The sequence below is a fragment of the Hyperolius riggenbachi genome, chromosome 1 (assembly GCF_040937935.1).
Source record: "Hyperolius riggenbachi isolate aHypRig1 chromosome 1, aHypRig1.pri, whole genome shotgun sequence".
In the NCBI taxonomy this organism is placed as follows: domain Eukaryota; kingdom Metazoa; phylum Chordata; class Amphibia; order Anura; family Hyperoliidae; genus Hyperolius; species Hyperolius riggenbachi.
The window spans coordinates 646,355,750-646,370,190 of record NC_090646.1 but is presented as its reverse complement, the minus strand read 5'-3'; the positions used below and the strand labels follow the sequence as shown (position 1 = coordinate 646,370,190).

General features: G+C 44.6%; 1 protein-coding gene across 2 annotated transcripts in view; it reads right to left on the bottom strand.

The window, feature by feature from the left end:
* The window catches only part of MYO5B (myosin VB), a 337,992-nt gene that overhangs the window by 67,113 nt on the left and 256,438 nt on the right, over positions 1–14,441 (bottom strand). For both annotated transcript variants that reach the window (XM_068251374.1, XM_068251375.1), the window contains exon 22: positions 2,704–2,940. In XM_068251374.1, coding sequence (XP_068107475.1) covers positions 2,704–2,940 — 237 coding nt within the window. The remainder of the gene's footprint in view (positions 1–2,703; positions 2,941–14,441) is intronic.

Below are 14,441 nucleotides of genomic sequence, written 5' to 3'. Positions count from 1 at the left end.
GCTAAAATACAATTCATTTTTTCTCCTGAGTTTCCTCCTAGGAGAGAATTGTTCATTTTGGATTTAAAAGAATTTTTCAGCACTTTGCAAATGAAAAATCACCAGAAAAGTAGGCAAAGAAGAACTATCAAAATTATTTGGAGTATTTTTTTGCCTGCTGGTGTTTTAAAAGGCATTTTATTTACAAGTTATTTACAAGTGAAAATATCACCTAGGCTACGACAGTGATCTGGAAACTTGGCTCTCCAGTTGTTAAGGAACTACAAGTCCCACAATGCATTTGCCTTTATGACTCTCAGACTCCTACAATTGTGAGACTTGTAGTTCCTTAAAGAGAAACTCCGACCAAGAATCGATCTTTATCCCAATCAGTAGCTGATACCCCCTTTTACATGAGAAATCTATTCCTTTTCACAAACAGACCATCAGGGGGAGCTGTATGGCTGATATTGTGGTGAAACCCCTCCCACAAGAAACTGAGTACACTGGTACTCCTGGCAGTTTCCTGTCTGTGAACCTTGTTGCATTGTGGGAAATAGCTGTTTACAGCTGTTTCCAACGGCCAAAAAAGCGTGCAGCAGCTACATCACCTGCCAGCAGTAAAATGTCACCATGTAATAAATGTCAGAATATAAATCAGGGATTTAAAAGATTTTACAATGGGCAAACACTGACTAAATCATTTATACATAATTATTGTAAAAATGAAGCACTTTTCTTTATTACATTATTTTCACTGGAGTTCCTCTTTAACAGCTGGAGAGCCAAGTTTGCAGATCACTGGCCTAGGAGAAAATGCAGTTGAAAAATGTAATTGCATATGGGCCCGTTCACACTCCAGAGGTAAACGCTGCATTTAACGGAAAGCAGTTAAAAGCAAAAACGGACAGTAAATGCACCCTGAAGTGTAGAGAAACCGAGAGCCCACTATAGTGTAGTATGTTAAGCATAAATGAAGTAAAGGTTATCGTGAGAAAATTATACTCACAAACGTGGGTTACCACAAAGGCAACCACTGTATAGGCAGGTGAGGAGATTAGACCTGTCCTCACTCAGGGATAAGAAGTCACTCTCTGTAGATGCGAAAGGGGGTAGATCACCCCTCCACCAGGGGTGGACACGGTATAGCAGTAGGAGAACAGAGGCGCCAGCAGGATAAAAACTTTAAAATTTGCTGGGAGGAAGCGGTGGACTTACCTCCATAAAGCAGACACGAAAGACTCAGTGAGGCGCTACACCTGCTATTGCTGAAATTCTGTCTTGTCCCCATGTTTATTGCCTGATGAAGCGGGCTGGGCCTGCGAAACGCGTTGCACTGTTTTGGGGTACTAGTTAATAAATGTGATTGCTACTATTCAGACAGTCTTTCGTGTCTGCTTTATGGAGGTAAGTCCACCGCTTCCTCCCAGCAAATTTTAAAGTTTTTATCCGCTTTTATCCTGCTGGCGCCTCTGTTCTCCTACTGCTAGTAAATGCACCCTGTTATCAATAGAATGCATTAACACTGTCAAACGGAATGCAAATGCACGACGCACCCACCGGATGAAAACGTCACTTTCGTCGCATTGCACAGATATTAAATGTCCTATAGACTTTCATCGGTGTAGCTCAGGGGTAGGGAACCTATAGCTTGGGAGCCAGATGTGGCTCTTTTGATGGCTCCATCTGGCTCACAGACAAATTAGTAGGGGTTGATTCACTAAGCTACATTGCACAAGCAGCGCAGCTTAGTGGGGCAGAACAAATCAAATTTTCAAAGTAGTCATGCTACTGCTGCTACTAACTAACTCACTCTCCACCCAAAACTAACAGCTGCTCCAGTTGTCCCACTCTGGACCCTGTCAGGTCCAGTGACTTTGTAGGACGAGATCCCCAAACTTTGATTGGCCCAGTATAGGCTGTCTGCCTATTGGGCCAAAGTGCAGGGATCCCGTCCTGCAAAGTGAATCAACCCCCAAGTCAGCTAGCTAATTGTACAAGCTGTTAGTCGGTATTCCTCCTGTCTGGCTCTCAGGGACATTACTGATGTTGCTGAAACCCAAAAGAAGCTGAAGACGTGTCTGATACTTCCACTGCCCTGAGGATCAACTGTATACACATCACCATGGCAACAGGGACGTGAGCCCTCTGCTGCACATGCGCACTGTCCCAGTTTGAAACTTATTGTATGGCTCTCACGGAATTACATTTTAAAATATGTGGCGTTTTATGGCTCTCTCAGCCAAAAAAGTTCCTGACTCCTGGTGTAGCTTTACCATGCAGTTAAAAACTCAACGCACCAGGGTGAAAGGGGCCTTAGGCTACATGCCAAACACAATAACAATAATCTACAATAATAACAATGTGCTTATTTAGCTCCTAATAGCACTAAACCATGCTTCCTTCATACATCCTCCTTTTAAAAAAATATATATATTTATATATTCCTCAGGCAGGAAAAGGTCTCATGTAATGATGTTACAGGCTTCCCAATGAGTTCTGTTGCCAATCGCTATAAAGGAGCTAAGTTCCTGGATGGTTCCCAACATGGTATCAGCAAATCTGATTTGTTATCCCAGGTTATAATCTTACACAGTAATATAGCATAAAAATAATAAATAGGCATCAACATCTGACTCCCTGACTGAGCATAGCTCTCCAGGGATCCCTCCACCATGCTTCACAGTTTGACCACGGGCACTATAGAGGAATTAGAAGGCTCACCTGCTGTAGCTGCTGCTTCTCGCTCAGAAAGGTGTCTTCCACGATCTTCCTCTCATCCTTGCTCTTGGCCAGCTCTGCCCTCAGAGCCTCGATCTCTTCCTGAAGGCTGCTCAGCTGATTCTCGTCCTGCTGGGTCTGACGTTGCTTCTCTAACTCTTTCTGCAGCTTCTCTACCTCAGTCGCGTATGAGGTGTTCACCGTCACCAGTTGCTCCCTCAGATCCTTCTGCTCTTTGTTCTGTGGAAGACAGAAAGGGATCATCACACATCAAAGCTCAGAGGTTTTATAGCAGCTGCTGTAACCTATAATTCCTGTCCCACACCTCTCAGCACAAGCACAACACCTATACGTTTCACGCCGTGCACACGATATACAATATCCTCTACCTCCTCTCACAGCTTAGGAGGGATCAGCCTCTTTCAAAACAATGTATTCAGAAACATATACTGCAAGCTATTTTTAAAGTAGCCTCTTTTCACAGAGACCTGTTTCTCAAGGCAGTACGGTGGCCCAGTGGTTAGCACACTCATGTTGCAGCACTAGATGGAGGTTGGACGCCCTCACTGCGTTTCCTAGGTTACTTTTAGGAACTTTGGTTTCCTCCCACATCCCTAAAACATAGTGATAGGTTGAAGCAAACCTGCAGTGAAAATAAACTTATGATAATGAATTGTATGTGTAGTACAGATAAGAAATAGAATATTAGTAGCAAAGAAAAAAGTCTCCAGTTGTTTTCCAGTACAGGAAAAGTAAAAAAAAAAAAAAAAAAAAAGTTAGAAGTTATCAAATCAAATCAAAGATAGCTTTATTGGCATGACCAAGCTTCAATACAGGCATTGCCAAAGCAGGGGGAATGAGGGACATGGGGTGAGGTGGGGGTGCAGTGAGTTAGCGGTTCATGGACATTTTTGGGGGGAAGTTTACAGTTCATTTATGCTCCTCTCAGTCTGTGGCATGCTGTGACATAGTGTGCAGCGATTGTCACTGTGGATTTCTCTCCTAGTAGAATGCAGTGTTTTCTTTAATCCTCTGCGTGAAAGTCTGAAAATCGTTCCATCAGTTTTTTGTTATCTATGCAAAAGAGCTTCTCTGAGCTATTTCACCCACACAGTCCTGTTTTCTGAAAACAGAAAACAGTGGGCTTGATTCACTAAACCGTGATAACTCAAATATCACACCTTATCAAAGATATCACACCTTACCAAAGTTAACACGCCTTATCAGAGAAGCATAGCAAGCGCTACGAACCTGCAGGGGCTCAGGGCAGGACGAGTGCCATTGCCAATTAGCAGGCATAAGTTCGTAGTGCTCGCTATGCTACTCTGATAAGGCATGTTAATTTTGTGATCTTTGATAAGGTGTGATGTTTGAATTATCACAGTTCAGTGAATCAAGCCCAGTGAGTGATATCATGAGATAAGGTTTTACGCAGGAAAGTTCAAAAGGGTCATTATTTCTGCTCTGTTTTATAGCTTAACATGAACCCGAGATGAGAGAAATATGGAGGTTACCATACTTATTTCCTTTTAAGCAATACCAGTTGCCTGGCATCCTGCTGATCCTCTGCCTCTAATACTATTAGCCATAGCCCCTGAACAAGCATGCAGCAGATCAGGTGTTTCTGACATTATTGTCAGATCTGACAAGATTAGCTGCATGCTTGTTTCTGGTGTAATCCACCCACTACTGCAGCCAAATAGATCAGCAGGAAAGCCAGGCAACAAGAAAATAAATATGGCTTGGGTGAGAGTGTGGTTTTAAAACTGCAACTGTGACAGAATGATGCAATGTTATTAAAAAAAAAAAAAAAGCTATATCCGTGAAAATAAAAAATATAAGATTTTTTTTAGCTACTAATGCTTTATTCATTATACACATACAATTCATTATAGCATAAGTTTTTTTTTTTCTTCGTTTTAGCTTTGTTTTAAAGAGCACCCCAGTGTACTCAAAAATAACAGTGATGTAATTCTAGTTATATGTAATAAAAACTGAACTTATTTTGCTCACCATATAACAAGGCAATTGTTGATCCACGCAGTCAGCGAAACGACCGTGGCAGTGTTGCCCAAAGTGTTTCCGAAGCAGTCAGCAGGTTTGTGGCCACTCCCACCTCTGCTGCTATAGCCCGCCCCCAGCTTGGTGGCAGCCTATTAGGACTTCCTTTGTTTTAGGGCAAGCATGTGAACAAGAATGAATTTCAGCTGCCCCACCGTTGATCTAGAACTATAGAAGGAATGTCTGGCTTTGTGTAGTATAGGGATATTGGATTCTAAGTTCCTATGAAGAGCTTTTAATGATCTGAATTAAATTCTGTAAAGCAGAAAATGTCACATCTATATAAATGCATAATAATTATAATTCTCTGTAGTGTCTGACCTATATTGGCCTATCTAGGGCACCTGCCACATATTTCTGTGCCACATCAGTGTGCCTTCTAATGCATACAATGCGTTTAGTCAATCAGCATCATCCTGCTTCCACTCTTGTACTGACCGCACACTATTCAATCTCATTGTACAATATTTACCCAATATTATTTATTATATTTTTAGTATTTATATAATGCCAACATCTTCCGCAGCACTGTACATATTTTAGGGGGGAGACAATGATCTTATCTGTAAATGTTTAGGACGTAGGAGGACACCAGAGTACCTAGAGGAAACCCACGTAGACATGGGTAGAACATACAAACTCCGTGCATGTAGTGCCCTGGCAGGGATTTTTAACCAGGGACCCAGCTCTGCTTATCTTGCTAAATCCATGTAGTAAAAAGGCCTACCTGAACCATGTATTCCAATTACAATCAATCTGTTGCTTCTCATCTCACTAAAGGTGCCCCTTAACAGTAGAACTTTTACCGAACAATCGTATTATGATCATTTCTTGTATAAAAACAAGATGGTGGGCCCAGTTGATGCTGAATGGTTGCATTATACTGTAGATCAGTGTTTCTCAACATTTTATCAGTGTGTACCCCTTTTAAAACCCTGTACTCACCAAGTACCCCCTATTATAGTAAACATTATCACACGTACCCCTTGATAAAATATAGATTTAATCATAGTACATGATAATTGGTTCTAACCAATTCCCAAGCATTTACTATTGCTTTTAAATTAGCTAAACTACTAATCTGGCATTGTTTAAATAAGATTTATCATTTTCTAAAACTCTAAATTTGTTTTTCTTAGCTAACTATATCAAGGCTGAGTACCCCCTGGAACCATCAGACGTACCCCCTGGGGTACACGTACCACACGTTGAGAACCTATGCTGTAGATCATCAAAAGGTTGGTTGATCAGAGTGATGGATTTTCAATGATACGATTCCAAATATAATTGTAAGCTAGATTGGTAAATGCTGTGGATCGATTAAATACAATTTTTTTTTTGGTCTGAATGATCCTCTTGAAAATATGATCGTTCGCTAAAAATCTCACCGTTAACGTGGACCTTAAGATGTTGGTAAATGTGCCCATACATGGAACAATTTTTCATTTATTTTTTGATTAGATAATTTCGTTCGATTATCCCGTTAGATGGAATATAAAGATTTTTCCAACATGTCCGATTGGACTTTTATAGGAAAAACGGGATAATCGTTCGCTTTTCTTGATAAAACAAAACAAAACAAAAGATTATTTTCAACTTTCATTCGATTCGATCATTTTGCACGAAAAACCAAACATTTTTATTGTACCGTGTATGGGTACCATAAGATTGGACCAAGAGCATACAATTGGGTTGAGTTATGTATGGCCACTACTTAGATTGCCGAAAATTGCACATTCTTGATTGCACCATACTTCACCACACATTTGTAGTGTAATGGTGGCCACTAATGATCCAACGTTTTTCATCCAATCTTACCAAATCTATGTAGTATAAGGGTACATTGAGTGAATATACTGAATGGATACTTCAGGCCGTTACTTAGAAATGGTAAGATTGGATGAAAAAGATTGGATCATTAGTGGCCACCTACACGTACCGATGTAACTTATCAATCGAGCCGCTGATGCGGCTCGATTGATAAGATCCAACAGGTCCTATCTCGCCGCCGCTCGATTCCCTGCGAGTGGACAATAGCAGGGAATCGAGCGGAAGATAAGCGGCGCCGGTGGGGACGAGTGGGTATCGAATCCGACGCACGCGTGGACAATCGGGGATGCGGAAGAGGCGATCCGGCAGCTAATCGAGCCGCCGGATCGCTCTGTCTAGATTAGACTTAAGAGTCAACACTCTAAAGGTGCGTACACACGTCAGGTAAAAGTCTTTGGAAAATGAAAGATCACAGACCAATTTTACCCCCTTCCATGTAGTATGAGAGCCATACCTTCACAGTCTATTCTATGGAGCTGAATTCCCCATCAGAAAAAAATCTTTGCAAGATGCTGCACACACAGATGCTGTACAGACACAAAAGATCTGTTCCTGCAAAAGATCCATTCCTGCAAAATGCCTTCATAGTCTATGACATCTGCAGATCCTCATACACACCTTGTTTAATGGACATTCATCTGCAGATCAGACAATTATCTGCCGATCTGAAGATCCAACCTGGTGGATCTGATCTACAGATAATTGTCCGTTAAACAAGGTGTGTATGAGATCTGCAGATATCATAGACTATGAATGCATTTTGCAGGAACGGATCTTTTGCAGGAACAGATCTTTTGAAGATACTGATCTGTTGCATGTGTACAGCATCTTTGTGTTCAGCATCTTGCAAAGATTTTTATCTGATGGGGAGTTCAGCTCAACAGAATAGACTGTGTAGAGTATGGCTCTCATACTACATGAAAGGGGGTAAAATTGGTCTGTGATCTTTCATTTTCCAAAGACTTTTATCTGACGTGTGTACCCACCTTTAGAATATTTTGACAAGCATGTTGTCATAGTACACGGAGGAGGTAAAAGACTTAACAGGAACATTGTGGTGTACCGCCTGGTGTAATGGGACATTTCTCTTGTAGAGAAGCAGGAAAATGTCCCTACTTTGTGTGCACAGCAATTACTTAATTACAAGACAATCTGATCATTTGTCCTTACCAGCAAGGTGAAGTATAAATATGTCAATGAAGCTATGTAATATCACTCTTTTACTGTTTTGTTTTTTGCTGTGTTTAATATTTTTGAGCAAAAATGTTTTTGTTTCCCCATACCACTTAAAATGCTTATGAGTGCAGCAGCATGAAATGCCCGGCATTTACATAATAACTACATGTGCACAGGCTGTGGCCATAACTTTACAGCCTGCTTACTCACAGCAGGTATTATAAATATCCCAGACATTTTAGTCTTGTTCGTACATAAATATTTCATAATGCCTCAGAATGCTTGCAGAACCGTGCAGGGAGTTGTGAGGGCTTATTTACAGCGGGACGTTGTGGAGCTGCATTAGGGAGGAATTGCAACGTGGAACAACGTACTACAATGATAAGTTTATGCAACGCTCACAGTGCAACATTATGGAGCGGCGTTAGGGAGGCAACGCAGAACGATGCACTGCAATGATAAGTTTATGCAACGGTCACAGTGCAACATTGGGCTCTATACATAAAACATTTACGGGGAAAAAAATCTTGGATGGAAAATATTGCGTCAGTATTTTAGACTTTTGTGTGCTAATTCATAAAAATGTTTACACTTGCGATAATAGGTCAGGCCAGGGAATTCCCCACTAAACTGGTGGTGCTGATGAGTTGTTACATTTGTTGGCTGAGTTGATACATTTTCTCCTGCAGAGACAGCCTAGTATAAGGGCTCTTTCACATCAGACAACGCGAACAGGAGCCGTTCTCGGATATCTGCGGTGCGACGCACTCAGCGGCGGTAGCTGGTAATTAAACCCGACGGAAAACGCCGGCTCGCGGGTGCGTTGGAGGAAAAACTGCGCCCGGGTGCGTCGGAACCGCAACGCATCGAAACGCAGCGTCGAGTGTGAAAGGTAAAATGAAAGTCTATGGACTTTCATCTTACCTTGGTTAACGCAAACGGCTTCCGTTTGCGTTAACGCAGAAAGTCTGCCATAATGTGAAAAAGCACTAAAGGAGGCAGCCCCAGCATCCCTTTACATGTGCATTTTTTTTTTATTGCCTCTCCTTGCGTTGAATCTGTTTATTAGTTTTTCTAAACAATCTATTTAATTGCTGCAGCTTAGAAGAGCTTTCCATATTGAAATATATCTGAAAACAGGTACCCAAGGGGTTAAAAAACACCAACTTGGTATTCTGGGATGCAGTTTTTGTTCTGACCTCACTGCAGCTGCCTGGGAGGTCTGTCTCCATTAGCTTGCCTGTTATCCGCATGCTTATCGCCTTATCTAAACAGCCTGGTTTCTCCACTCACATTCCGCCTGCTCTAATCTTTATGAATTAACCTTCAGTGACATGTGTTGTGATAATCTCCGCACAAGGCGGTAATTTCCCGCACTGCTCGGGAATGTCAGCTTTTCATGCGGAAACAGCTTTTATGAATGGACACTTTGCTAAATGGTCGGAAAAGTCAGCTGTTTTGAGCATTACCGCATGCGGGAATGCTTTATTAAAGAGGAACTGTAACATAAAAAGATCCCCTGGGGGGTACTCACCTCGGGTGGGGGAAGCCTCCGGATCCTAATGAGGCTTCCCACGCCGTCCTCCATCCGTCAGGGGTCTCGCTGCAGCCCTCCGTGGAGTCCGGGCAGCGGTGACGTCAATATTTACCTTCCTGGCTCCTGTGCAGGCGCTCTGACGGCTGTCGGCTCCGAACTACACGGAAATACCCGATCGCCGTCGGGTCCGCTCTACTGCGCAGGCGCAAGTTTCCTGCGCAGTAGAGCGGACCCGAATGAGATCGGGTATTTCCGTGTAGTTCGGAATGGAAAGCCGCCACAGCGCCCCCGCTGGAGCCAGCAAAGGTAAATATTGAAATGACAGTCGGCACAGTCGCCGGCTGTTCGGAGGGCTGCGGAGAGACCCCCGTGGGACAGAGGACGGCGTGGGAAGCCTCATTAGGATCCGGAGGCTTCCCCCACCCGAGGTGAGTACCCCCCAGGGGATCTTTTGAATGTTACAGAGTCTCTTTAATAGAGGCCATTGTGGTGTAAAATGTTGCATTATGGTAATGCACTGCTGCAGTGAGTTACCTCTAAACGCACACGCCAACAGGTACAGGGAAGCATACTTTCAATTGTCTGTATGCTTCACTGTACCTCACTGTGTGCGATGTAACGTGTCTGTAATGTGTGGTATGACTTTTTTGTTCTGTTGCATTCTGTTCCTTTTGATACAGGTACACCGGTGAGCAGGAAGAGGAGTGGCCAAATGCTCGTCCTCAAGGAGAAGTCGCTGGACCCGTCGGGTGGGGAGTACTCAGCTTTAGACCAATAGATGATCATCAATACAGCCAGAGAAGTAGCATTATTCAGAGAGAAGTCAGCAATGGCGTTTCCTTATTTGTTTCCTGACAGGTTGACTTTACTCTATTCAAGAAAAAGGAAGACTAAAAGGCGTCCAGACATGAAAGGGGATTCTCCACTCTTCCGGGTTTCCTGAATCCGTCTATAGGACTGTACTGTGCTGGCAGGCTTAGGGCTCGTTTCCACTATCACGAATCTGCATGCGTCTAACGCATGCAGATTCGCACATGTAATGCAAGTGGATGGGCCTGTTTCCACTGTAGCGTTGTTGAGGTGCGTTTTTTTCAGCGGTAAAAAAACGCACAAAAGAGCCAACGAATTCGCCTGCGAGTGGAATGCATGCGAATCGCCGCTAATGTATTTAATAGGAAATTCGCATGCGGCTATGGTATGCGAATTTTCATGCGAATTCGCATGCGAATTCGCATAGGTACCAATGTAATTCAAACAGGCAGTGACATGGTTAATTTCGCATATACCCTCACCTATGCGAATTCGCGGCAAAAAACGCGCAAAAATTCGCATCCGCATGCTAATTCATGGAATTTCAACAGCGGTGGAATCCAGGCGATTCTGCACCGCAATAGTGGAAACGAGCCCTCACACACAGAGGCTAGTAAGAAAGGGATTATTGTCTGCAGTTCATGCAGAAAGCTGTCAGGGTGTATCTGACATGAAGGGTGGGGGGGTACAGCTCACTTATATTCAGTGCCTGGCATTAAACACCTTTTCTCTCTGTCCCCATCTGTCTCCTAATACCCATGTCTCTACGCTTTAGGCTAGGTTCACAGTGGGACGTTGCGGTGCTGCGTTACAAAGTCTTATAATGCAGCTTACTGCACTGCAATGAGAAGTGTATGGGACGTTCACAAGGCGACGTTAGAGTTTCCTTGTAACGTGTTGAGTTAAAGGAAACCTGAGACAAACTAAAATAAAAGTTTTATACAAACCTGGAGGTTCCTCCAGCCCCCCCGTGCCGATCGCTCCCACGCCGTCTTCCTCCGCCTCCTCGCTTGCTCCGTAGAAGCCCTGTTAGCTTGGCCGGGTTGGGGCGTACTGCGCATGTGCGGCCTGGCCGTGTACACAGGCCCAGTCTCGCTCCGGCGGCTTCACTGTACCTACCTTGTGTACCTTGTGCGCTACCACTTTTTAGTTGCGTTGCGAATTTAACGTCGCATTACAACGCAATGTCCCGCTGTGAACCTAGCCTTAGTCTTATGCTTTAAGGTGACCGGCGTCAACTTAAAGTAACCAATATAAACTAAGGATAAGGAGATAAAGTACATAATCTGAGGTTACCTTCAATAAAAACTGCATATCTAAATGTTTAGCAGTTCCAAATAAACAGTATATAGACTGCTATGCAGGGAACGTGTTTTTTAAAGAACACGCAGATACTCGCCTATGGAGAGGGCAGGATGGGATTCCCTAGAGCCTTCCCAATCCTCTTTCTATCACTGCGTTTCAGCACTGGTGACGTTCTTGGACCAGCCTTCTGAAGCATTAATTTCCCCGATTACTTCTGAAGATGTGCATGCACAGTATAGGTGTCTATCTTGGAAGCCAATCAGGAATAAAGGGTGCAGGAGCCCTTATGGGAAAAGGGTGCCGACATAGGTGCCTATTATAAAGGCCTTAATTTGTGGCAAAGAAGGGAAAGTTTGGCGTCTGGAGGCAGACCGCCCGCTATGCAATGTTGTAATTTCCATACCTGCATGCCTCGGCACCTGCCATTCTTTTGGGCGCCTCCGGGAGTTGAAATTTAGCTCCTTTGCTGCTCATTGTGGCCTTACCTCCGGGTGCCCAAATTTACTTTCTATGTCACAAGTTGCGGCTCTGCGACGGGGTCAAGGGTTAGGCACCACCAGGAGAAGTTAGGGTTAGACGCTGTGATGAAACGCGGAAAAGCCGCTGTCTCTCAAGGCGAGGCGGCTGTTTCCGCGTCCAGCATGGCATCACAACGCTGAAAAAACGCTGCATGCCGCTTAAGCAGAGCGGCGGAATCCGCATTGGGAACGGCGGAATCCGCATTGGAGGCGGCTCCCGCACTCAGTTCACTGGATACATTGCAAGACAGTACTGGTGTGGCTGGGACTGATAGTCCACCAAGATTCAGACTTACACGCGCGCGAGCACAGAGGCAGAGTTTAAATAGCAGTTAGAAGGGAGTCGGCTGACCAGCTGGGTCAGCTGACAAATTCCACTGCTCCCACTGGACCAGCAATTAGGGAGGTCCTGGAAAGGTCCTAGAGTATATATACTGCTGGTTGTTCACTTGCTCTTTGTCTGGCGTGCGATCACATACGTGGAAGCACCCAGATCCGTAGTCAGATCTGCAAGTGTGCCGGGACCAGCTGGAGCTGTAATCCTACACTTAGCTAGATTCTTCTGATAGCTAAAGTACTAGTTTGATTGTGATTATCTGTTATGACTTTTGCCTGCCTTGACTACCCTTCTGAACTCTGATCCTGTACCTCGATATTTCTGATACTCTGTTGCCGAACCCGGCTCGTTCCTTGACTCTGCTTCTGCCTCCTGATTTTGTACTCCAATATATCTGATACCCCGTTGCTGAACCCTGCCTGTACTTTGACTCCGCCTTTGCCTCCTGATCTTGTACTTTATCTGTCTGTGTGTGTACGACTTGGCTTGTCCGACCTCGAGAACCGACCTTACTGTTAGAGGCGGTTCCTCGCTCTGTTAGTAATCCTTCCTCCTGAAGGTTACTTCCAGTCTGTCCTTCCTACTGTCAGTCTGACTCCTCCCGTCTTGGAGAGCTCAGGTCTGCGGAAGGAATCTGTGCAGTACTCCTTGCCGCACTGAGGCCTAGTCCTCTAAGTGTTACTGTTACACCCAACACTACACTCTACTCAGGTGAACAGAGGTTAGCTAGTATATCGGATTATCAGTGATACTGCAGATCACGTATAATCTGGTATACATCTGTATTCCCAGTGATTCTGCAGATCACTGGTAATCAGATCCTCTCTGTGCTTCACCGATCGTTACAGAACGCCAGACCAAATACAAAATGGACGCAAACACTGATTGTCTGGGTGTACTTGCCACTTCGGTGGACAACATCAATCAAGTACTGGGCACCCACATGACTCTTATTGATGCCCTATCAGGGTCTGTACAAACCCTCCAGACATCAGTGGATCATGTGCGATCCTCTCCTAGCTCTGACATACGTATGCCTGTACCTGAAAGCTTTTCCGGCCACAGATCTGACTTCCGGAATTTTAGGAGTAGAGTATTGTCCTATTTTGAGTTGAGACCCCAATCTTCGGGTACTGAGACCCAGAGGGTCACGTTTATAAAGACTTTGTTGTCCGGCGACTCCCAGTCTTGGGCATATAGCCTGCCCGCCGGAGACAAAGCTCTTACCTCTGTAGAGGAATTCTTTAAAGCTATGGCAGTAATTTACGACGATTCGGACCTTGCTTCGACTTCTGAGCAGAAGCTCAAGCTTTTGCGTCAAGGCGAAGGTCCGGTCGAAGATTACGCGGCCGAGTTTAGGAGGTGGTCAGTTACGGCCAGGTGGGACACTTATGCCCTATTAGATTGTTTCTTGTCAGGGCTGTCCGATGAGGTCTCCGATTTGATGTTAAGCCAGCCCGAGCCCAGAACAGTCGATGAGGCCATCTCAGCGGCCATCCGAATCGACCGCAGGCTGCGCTACCAAAAACAGACCAGGGGTAGTTCCCGTGTCAGAGGGGTATCTTACACTACGGTCCCAGTGACTCCACCTCCTACTATTTCACCTTCTCCCGTCTTGCCTCCATCCGAGCCGATACAGATTGCTCGGTCAAAATTGACCCAGGTAGAGCGAAGACGGAGAATGACCGAACAGCTGTGTCTGTATGGTGCTGAAGGGGGGCATATAGTACAGAACTGCCCTAACAAGCCAGGAAGATGCTACCGTTTAGGAGTGGTAGGGGGTAGCACTCTAGGTGCCCGGCTCATACCCTTAAACGAAAAACGTTTGCTCCTTCCCTGTATGATTACATGGGGGGACAAATCTGAAGCCACAGAAGCCTTTGTTGATTCAGGCTCCGCGGCTAACTTTATGAGTTCAGAGTTCGCAGAAAAGTTGGGCATTCCGCTCACCTCAGTAAAACCACCTATCCAGGTTACTGCTGTGGACGACTCCCCGCTGCAAAGGTACCGTCCGCTGTCTCAGACACCAGAGGTGGAAGTCACTATTGGGGTTCTGCATAACGAAAGTCTAAGTTTCTTTGTATTACACATGACCACCTCCACAATTGTTTTAGGAATGCCCTGGCTGCAGCTCCATTCGCCACAGATTAATTGGGCTACAGGACAA